General features: G+C 43.6%; 2 protein-coding genes across 2 annotated transcripts; both read left to right on the top strand.

Moving 5' to 3' along the window:
• Positions 1-1,400: 1,400 nt before the first annotated feature.
• LOC131882737 (EF-hand domain-containing protein D2 homolog) lies at positions 1,401-6,095 on the top strand (the record flags this gene model as incomplete). The annotated part of the gene is given in 5 exon segments (XM_059229986.1): positions 1,401-1,601; positions 2,355-2,589; positions 4,745-4,850; positions 5,245-5,421; positions 5,491-6,095. Coding segments are annotated over 4 exon segments (597 nt in total). The 3' UTR covers positions 5,629-6,095.
• Positions 6,096-6,128: 33 nt separating this feature from the next.
• LOC131882734 (uncharacterized) lies at positions 6,129-9,701 on the top strand. The gene is made up of 10 exons (XM_059229983.1): positions 6,129-6,322; positions 6,387-6,440; positions 6,503-6,692; positions 7,544-7,773; positions 7,848-8,012; positions 8,411-8,573; positions 8,783-8,972; positions 9,044-9,250; positions 9,329-9,425; positions 9,500-9,701. The coding sequence occupies exons 1-10, from the start codon at positions 6,226-6,228 to the stop codon at positions 9,637-9,639; spliced, it is 1,533 nt and encodes a 510-aa protein (XP_059085966.1). The 5' UTR covers positions 6,129-6,225; the 3' UTR covers positions 9,640-9,701.

The following is a 9,701-nucleotide window of genomic DNA, read 5'->3' as shown; positions in this document are numbered from 1 at the left end:
ATTCATTATTTTGTGAACAAAAAGGACGTGACCCAACTGAACTGTTATCTTTTTCAAATGAAAAAATGCTTGACTTTTAGCTTTAGTATTGCAACGCCACATAACTCATTTAAAACCTTGTACGTATTTTTTGTGGAAATAGCCTCCCCGTGCATGGCAACTGTCAGCCCCGAGAAGTGTGTTACTGGTAGACCTCGGAAAAACGATAGAAAAAAAATCATCTAGGAGGGGACAAAATATGCCAAAAAGGCTTTCTATGTTAAGTTAGATTATAGAGCAAAAGCATTTTCATGGCAAAAAGTTCCACTTAAACCAACATGACTGGTTCTCAAACATGCCCCACAATGTCAATGGAGTCAATATAAATGCTTTTTTGAGAACAATCATGATTCATAGTGGCCAGCATACAAATGGGATCAACAGAATTTGGATAAAATTAGGCTCCTGGCGAAAATAGTGTATTATAAATTAACAAACCAACATACAACCTTACATCTTTTTTCATCTGTGGTAGTGTAGATATAGTGTCCTAAATGTTACAAGTTATTGATCTCTTCAATGTGAAGTTATAAAATTCTAAAGAAAAAAAAATGCTGGTTGTAATCAGACCACTGGAATCACGGGAGGAAAGTCAAAACATATGAATCAATCAGCAGCTCACTTGAAATAGTTCAGCTGTAAGAAATGTGTACGTCCAAGTTTAAGGTATGTGCTCTTTTTCCCTATGTTTAGTTATGAGCGGTTTTTTCCAAGAAGTAGAAAACTTATTAGTGCTCAGAATGGATCCTCTTCTCAGCGGATGAAGGAATCCGTGGGAGTCTACCAATATCTCAAAAACCCATTCGCACCCTCAACCCGGGTTCAAGTTCCAGGTTTGAGGTACTTGGTAGGCGTGTCTCTAGAAAATTTGAAAAATTCAAGCCAAGCTAATTATGTGGTTGTGAGAGTAATTGGCTGGCTGTGTAGCTGGAAAAACTAGGCGGTTGGTTGAAAGCTGGTTGGCGGTACTGGTTCAAGAAAGGCTCCCGTAACTTGGCATGGAAGATGGTTAGCCTGAATCCCTGGCAAGTACGAAGGTAGGTACAATCACGGACATAGGTGTGTACCCATGGACGGACCAAGACGGATCGGACGAACGCACCTCCTGCTCATGCTCCTCGTGTCCCTTGCACTCCTCCGCTCTTCCCATCCACGGAATCTTCTCCTACCCTTGAAGAGCGAGCGAATCCTGGATGGATGGATGGATGGATGGATGGATAGATGGACTGGACTCGAGCGAAGTGGAGTGTGAGCAGTGAGCACCGCACGCTGCTAGCGCCGGATCAGCACCCGCCCGCACGAATGCGTCACACGAACTTGAAGAGAATCAAGATCACGTCAAGGGCCTCGCGAGTTAGTTACTGATGATGTTTTGCTCGATCGTTTGAGAGTCGTGGAATCGTGCGAGATTGTGAAGTGGGAATCTCGGTGTTTTCTGTCAAGGCAGCAGTGCGAACGAATCGAGTCGAATCAACAACAACAAATAATTTCCGACGACTCGGCATTCATCACTCTTCAGTTTTCACCAGTCTTCAATCCACCTTCAGCCCTCCGAATTCATCGTAAGTGTGGCCCAAATAAAACCTGTCCTGATTCCATCCATGATTTGTAAACCGGTTCAGTTACCAACGGGCGACAAACGCGGGCAAAACGCATTATTGCATTGCAGCATTGCATCATTGCATCACAACCCCCGTTTGTGATGGTCCAGGATGTAATCCATCTACTAATCCAATAACAACAGCCCAGAATCAAATTCCAGGGTGAGCGGCGGCCTTTCTCGGGACCCATCCATCCAATCCATCCATCCATCCACCCTTGTCTTCGGGAAAAGGGACTCTTTCTCTTTCTCTTTCAGGCCTGTCCTTGATCAGCTGTTCGGGTCTCCTTGAAAAGGCTTGAAAAGGCTTGAAAAGGGCCCTTCCTTCCAATCCTTCCTTCTTAGTTGCTTACTTTCTTTCTTCTCCGAACCAGACAGACCGGACTCTCTCTTGGACTGACTTTCCTTCTGGACTCAAGTGGGAATTCATATACAAATAACTGAGTGATAACATTTGTTGCCCATCTCCGGGAAATTGGGGTGAACTCTCCGATTTATTTATCCTGAGAGCAGTCTGGAGAATCCGGCCGTGACTTTCGCGTTAGGGTGAGAAGCCGGTAAACCCACCCACCCACCGACCCAACCCCTCTCTGAAAACATTACATTTAGCGTCAGCTCAGTCAGTTTCTGGACAAATAGTTCGTCGTCGTTCATACGTGTGGACTTCAGTCGTAATTCGAGCAAAGATTAGTCAACACGCCATTCGCTATTTTAGGACCCTTGTGTTCGATTATATTGATAAACAATCCGGAGCAGGAAGTGTGAGGAATCATCATGTCTGCCGATAACGAACTCAGCGCCATTTTGAACCGCCGGCAAAATATGAATGAGGCCTTGGACAATGGCGAGAATGTGGAGCACAAATACGTCAAAGTGAGCACAAATGTGTTCACCGAGTTCAACGAATTTACCCGCAAGGAGATCAAAGAGTACGAGAAGACCTTTAAAACGTAAGTACGAACACGGTTTGACACCATGAATGAGAAGTATCTCGGGATGCCCTGGCAGGAGACCCTGCCTCCCATCGAGGACACCCGAGAACTTCTTGCTTTGTCTGTACCCTGTATGTGAAAGAAGTTTCCTCTTCCATTATTCCTGGGACTGAGAGAGAGGGGTAGAAAAAACACCTGAGTATGTCTGATGCCCCCGGCAGCACCTGGTCGATGGAAGTCGTCGCCTTTGTAGGTCGACAATTGGCTGACAGACCCCTTTTCAACTTCAAAGCACTGCAGAACTTCTTCATATTCCTCAAATGAAAGGAGCAGGTTTGATCGGGGATTTCAGTTTATTAGTTTATTTGGACGCCAGACACTTGGTCAGGATTTGAATTGAAACGCGAAGATGAATTGCTCTTCGAAAGTGGAGACAATTCCAGGGAAAATGGAGCCTCGGCATGTGAAATGTGAGATCCCGTCCACGAAACTTGCCGGGTAATGAATGTTTTGTTCAATTCACCATCGAGAGGGCTGTGTTTTTGTACCCTGAAAAAGGGCTAAAAATGACGATGGAATGACAGAGGCAGAATTCCAACCAAAGCAAAAACCACCTGGGTTGGCATCACCAATCGGTTCTAATAATGGACGCTCGAAGGTGTCTTCTTTATTTGAGTGCTTGATTACGAGGACATTGTGGAGCCCCGCCCTGTTGTTGAATGTGGGTGTGGGGGACGGGTGATTATCTAATTATGGTCCCGTCAGGTGTGCATTCCATCATATTGCGCATTGAATTATTTCCAAAAAGAGGAAACAAAAACACTTCTGTTGCCGCACATTAGGATGGATATGGCTGGCTGACTCCAATTTGCTGAGAGGTACTCGTACCATAGATGGCCCGATAGCCCTTCCTTCCATCACATCCGAGTGCGTCTTCCTGATCATAAACCGCCGATCCTTCATTCCAATCTGGCGACATAATTAGCAATCGAATTCCAGGAGCTCCGATCATGCCTCGATGGCAATGGATGGATGGTTGGTTGGTGATAAACCCTGAGCTGTCGCTTTTGGTCGTCGGTTTCTTCTTAACCTTTTCGACTTGCATGATGCGTGTCTCTTTTTGGGGGGCTAAATGTCAAGGTATGAAGGACACTTTGGGGCGCCAGCCATTCCCCTTCACATTATCACACTCTGACACTCTGACACTCAAGGTTCAGCAAGTTTCACATCCCGAGAAGTTTGTATTTGGGCAAATCGTTCTTGTAGATAGATGTTGAACTCCAGTGAGATGAATTCACGCCAAGATGCTCGTCTTAAGACGAAGATCGAATGACATCGTTTCACTTCCAAACGCTTGAAGGCCAATTTGTGGGAGATTTATGGTCGCGCCACCTTGATTTTGGTTTCAGTCTTGAATTATGATACGTAAGCTATGGAGCTACTAGCCCTTCACTTTGAACGGGAGGATGAACCTGACCCCTCTCAATGGAAGGAAAACTCAATTAGCTGTATGCAAAATGGAATCATGCTTCTAGCTATCTCATGGCTCCAAAACTCGGATGACAGTCAAGGCGGCACATGAATGGTTAATCTTTTTTCATGAACTGGTTCTGGAGGCTGGGGCTGAAATTCGTTTGGAAAGTGGTGCCCAAGAGCCAAGAAAATGTTTACCGACTGCTTTGATAGTGGCCAGACAGGCCATTTTCGGATGGTTCAAGCCAACCAACCCTGCTGATGGGGCTCGCCACTTCATGAGGAGTGACGTTAATAATTGGTTTTCTCAAATGTCAAGAGATTGCCTCATCTGACCGATGCACATTCATTCTATTCATTGTCCCCATCATCAGATAGTAAGTGAGCTTGAGCCCCTCCACAGACAAGCCCACTCCTCACCGATGTCGGACCGTCCCGACTTTCGGAGCGAGCCAAATCAAGGTGTTTAAGCTTTTTTTTTTCGTCTCTGAAATATGGCCAAGATTAGGTGCCGGTTTAGGTGCTTTTCAGCCTGTCATGGTGTACGTAGGTAATGTTTGGCCCATTTTGATGAGAATGATTTGAACGATTTTAACCCACGTGCAATTCCAACCCAATGGTTGGCTTTTTGGGGCAAATGAATCGGGTATTACGGTCAATGCAATGATAATCATGGCACTCGTCGTCTTCGGTCTTTCAGGTACAATTCCAGCGGAAATGGCCGACTCAGTTTGGACGAACTCAAGATCATGATGGAGAAACTTGGGGCTCCTCAAACACATTTGGGACTCAAAGAAATGATCAAAGTAAGAGTGACTCGGTCAATTCTTTTCATGCATTGTCTGTTTGAGCTATGCAGGATCAGTTCAATTGTGAAACCTTTTGAAAACGAAAACCCAAGAATCCGAGTTCGAGCACTCCCTATTTTCTATTTTCCAAAGTTGTCGTCCGCATGGTAAATTGTTCGATACTTTTTCATGATGGTATTATTGATTGGCAGTTTTGTTACAACCATGTTTATTGTCGCCATAAAATACTGTGCTATTTTGAAATCGCCCCCATTTTCAATTGGATACGATCTCCAGAAAATTGAACATGCTCTACGCCCTACCAAAGCTAGACCTATTTAGTTTATTTTTACACAGACAATTGGTTCATTGAATGATACTCACCGATTCCTTTGTCTCTCACTTTCAACAGGAAGTGGACGAGGACGATGATGGGTTCATTTCATTCCGCGAATTTCTCCTCATCTTCCGTAAATCTGCTGCTGGGGAACTCAAGGAGGATTCCGGGCTCTCCTTGTTAGCCAGACAATGCGAGATCGACGTGGACGAGGTCGGAGTCGTTGGGGCCAATGATTTCTTCGAGGCCAAGGTAAGCCAATGCTCGAGATGGATGATTAATAGATGATGAGCTGGACCTACTCACGAAATCATTTGCCAGATCGCAGCCATTCGCAAAACGAGCAAATTCGAGGACGAAATCCGCTTGGAACAAGAGGAGAAGAAACGGGATGAGGAAGAGAGGCGGAAACGACAACAAGCTTTCAAAGAGCGAGCCGCGTTATTTGGTGGTAATTAAACAAATCTCCTCTCTCTCGTTCTCTCGTTCGTCTTTGTGTGGAGACCCAATGCAAAAACCTCCCGACTCCTTTTGGAAAAGAAAAAAAAACACTCCGACATTTCCAAGAAGGACGGCCTGGCAGGCATTACATCAAAACGCGACCAACGCCGCATTTATACCTGATTGTAGACACATATTTACAAACCTGAAATCAAAGTCGAGGTCATCATTTCTTGACCCCTTTTCCTCCTAGCAAACAAGTCGATATCGCTGTTTCCCCCCCCCAGACACGAAAGCAACGCACACATCCATTTTCCTGTGATACAACGGCTTCCTTCTGTTCTGTGTCGATTGTGACGCACTGATCCCTCATCCCGCCTTTCAGTACTAACGTTATTATTGGTCCCCTTCCCAAATGTATCTTCATCCCATTGTAATTCATGAATGGACCGAGATTACTATCAAAAATATAGTATTAATCAAGACCCGTCTCCAATGCTTATTTGCCAAACACTCTTTAAACCATGAAAGAAATAAGAAACCGTGGAGAACTCGATCCATCCGGGCGTAATCACTCACGCTAAACAGAGAGAGTCTTCATGTAGAAACAGGTCCATGTATACTTCATTTCGGATATGGACACTTCTTATTGTCTCGAGCAAGCAATCCATTCAAGGCATTGTCGCTCAACTCGGTTCTCAATCGTGCCAAGGCAAGTACTAGACAGATTTCAATATCGGCGTTCTAGGCTGAATTCCAACCCGATTCATCGACAGATATTTGTGGCGTCGCGGAAGAAGTTCAAGATGCAACTCACTCCCGACAACCCGGTAATTTTTTTATAGGAACTATTGGCATGAAACCTTCCAATGACTTGACAATTCCAATTAAGACTTGAACACAATCGAGGACGGCCAGAGTCGCATCATCAATGGCTGGGACTCGAAACCCCGGCCTTGGATGGTGCTCATCCGGGCTATCGACCCGTATGATCCAGAGGACTTTGACACATGTGGTGGGGCTGTGATAAACCAACGATTCGTCCTCACTGCAGCTCACTGCGTATGTCTCACGGGCTCGAGGTTTGTAGTTTTATTATGGAGCAAGAAGAATCAGCAAGGCATAGAATAAAATGGTTATCCGCCCTTGGCCCTTTTCCCTTGAATTACTGGACTCGGGATACATCGGTAGATTTGACCAACTTTTGATCACTTTTCTGTCAACAAAAAGTGAAAAAGTTCTAAGACTAAGCCCCCTGACAAAGTGCCCAAGAAATGTCGGGTTCTATGTAACAAACACTTTTCACCTTTCACCGCTAAAACATCTTTTCACAAAGCCACGACAATTTTCAGAAACATCAAAACAATGAAAGATTAGTTTTGTTTGAACTTGTGATTCAGTTTCGATTTATTTCAATTTCAGTTATTCTGTTGAGCAAACGCCATGAAAATGAGAGTATTTGCCACCAAAGACATAAACTTTAGCAACTTGTAACCTTTTTATTTAATGGTTTAAATTGCACCAATTAATACAAACCATTATTTTGAAATTACAAAAAGTGAACAGGAGTGTGTTATAAAAAACCCTGCTTTTTTCCAGTACAATGATTACAAACACATCCAAACACTTAAAAGAAAATCATACCATGTCAAGGGCTAATTTTGGAAATTTTCAAAATCATTCTAATGCATGATTTGTCTTTATTTTTTGCACTTTGAGAATTTGCGGTTTGTGTTATCTATTTGCCAAACTGATATCATCTGAACAGTTAAAACTAAAGAGAAACATCTCGAGTTGATATTCAATGAATATGATTTTTGCTCTCCGTGAGGTCTCGTGCCTCAGCGAAAGAAAAAACATTAAGTATCACAAAATGAATATTGATCCCGTACATTTCTTGACCAAATCATAAACCCGGTAGTTTTGATTTCAGGCGAACCCCTTGCACAGATGGAACTCTAGAATATGATCCCAAGGACATTTTCAAGCTCTACTTGGGCTTGAATGATTTAAACATCAATGATGCTCTATCTCGTAATCCAGAGCTGCACGAACACAATGTTGACGAGGTGATCATGCATCCGGATTGGACCGGAACCGGGCTCACTTTTCCGGATTTGGCCCTGATCAAATCCAGCTTGAATTTCGTTTTCAAAACCACGGGTAACTACTTTCTTGGATTGAGAGATTAGACAACATGCCTAAAACTGTTGGTGGAATGCTTGTTTAATTGCTAGGAAGACATGCCGTTCTTCCCTTGTGTTTACTCGATCCTGGAACGTTTATCCGAAACATGGACGGTTACGTGGCTGGTTGGGGTCTGACTCGAAACGACGATTGCTTTACCGATAATTACGGACCCGAACGCCACGCACGATGTCGGTTCCCCTTCTTATATAGAGGTGGGCCAAATCGTTAATGTTAACTTTTATTGTCGTTTCCCCCTGAGTGATTACCTAGTTTATCATATTCATATGATTGAAGGAGAAAAGGTAATTGAAAGTTAAATTGTGAATTTCGGTCGTTGAACCAACAATCAACGTTTATTATATGAGTGTCGTAAGACTGATAATTTTTCAGCCCTTTTTTTTATCTTATTCAAAAACCAGATGAGATATTAGTGCCTGACGATCATATTTCTTCATTGAATTGAAGAAAACAAACTAACTAGTCTTTGTCAAAAGTAACATATTGACGAAGATCAGCGAGACTTTGATTACCGAATTGACAAATAAAGAAAAAAACGATGCCCATCACTGCCAATGAGTTTCGTTCACGGATCTTTTTGCATCTACCGTAGGCGTGTCTGTCGAGTCGTGCATTAAGGCGGAGTCGCCAAGTTCGAGCAACAAGAAATGCCGCCAATTCGAGATGACAATGGGCAAAGATCATTTGCCAAGCAAGGGCCAGTCTCTGATGATTGTGTACGGACGAAAGAAGAAGCGAACCCTGTGTTATAATGGGTAAACTTACATATCTTTAATAGTGTTGGCGTTTGAAGTGCTCTCCTGATAAGCAAAATTTTTTGAATATCTTTTTTTTATTTGGTCACCATTCAATCATGTTTATGATATAGATTGTGCGCAACTGACTATCGATGAATATTGAAAGTATGTGCGAGTTTTGAAATCCTGGATTTTTTTTTCAATTGTCAGCCTTTTTCCCCCTGTAGTGATCCGGGCGAATACGGTTGGTGTGGAACTTGCATCCGGAGCGCCCAACCCGGTGAGCAAGGCTTCTGCGTGGACGGGATGCCCCCTCCAGAAGATGAGGATGCCATCACGATTGCTCGACCCTCCAGACATTGGGGGTTCTGTTCCAAACTCTGCGTTCAAGAAGAGATGCGAGCCCATCGCCTTCAAGTAAGACCGGGACGTTGAAAAAAAGCTGGACACAATATATTCGATAACCGGTTTTCATCTCGGTCTATTAGGAAACTCGTTTGACTATTTTGGATAATGAAGCTTGCGCTAGATTTAACAGTTCCCTTCTGCTTTATCGGGAGGATGTGGAATTTTGTGGCGGAAGCAAACTCAGTTTCCCGGAGTTGAAAATCTTTCGTCGCTATCGACTTCGCCGAACGAACAAACAAGACGCTCCTAAGTACACCTTCAAGATGATGGCTACCAAGATTAATACCGTAAATCCCTAGAAGATGCCACTTTTATGTAAGTATCGAGTTAGTATTAGCAAAGAATGAAATTTGTTTCCGCTTTAGCTGGGAGCGGAATTGGAACAAGCCAAGTTGGGATATTATCTGGGACAAACAGATTCTTGCCAGGGCGATAGCGGTGGGCCGTTTTATATATTCAAAGGTATATCGGCAATGAACAGTTCCTTGATTTTGATTCCTGAGATACTTGAGTTGCAATGCTTTCAAATTCATCAGGAAAAAGGGCCCATTTGGCTGGAGTAGTGAGCCGCGGCGGACAATGTGCTGGATTCAACCAACCTGGAATTTACACGGACATGAGTTACGCAAAATGGCTGGACTGGCTTCATGCGCAAACCAAAGACTACAGTTGCTAAATACGCACCTATTCTTATATCGTAACATTCTAGACCATTGCACAATAAATATCACTACCGAG

This window comes from Tigriopus californicus, chromosome 6 (genome assembly GCF_007210705.1).
Source record: "Tigriopus californicus strain San Diego chromosome 6, Tcal_SD_v2.1, whole genome shotgun sequence".
Taxonomy (NCBI): domain Eukaryota; kingdom Metazoa; phylum Arthropoda; class Copepoda; order Harpacticoida; family Harpacticidae; genus Tigriopus; species Tigriopus californicus.
Note: the sequence above shows the minus strand (reverse complement) of the source record. Positions and strands in the feature narration are given on the sequence as shown.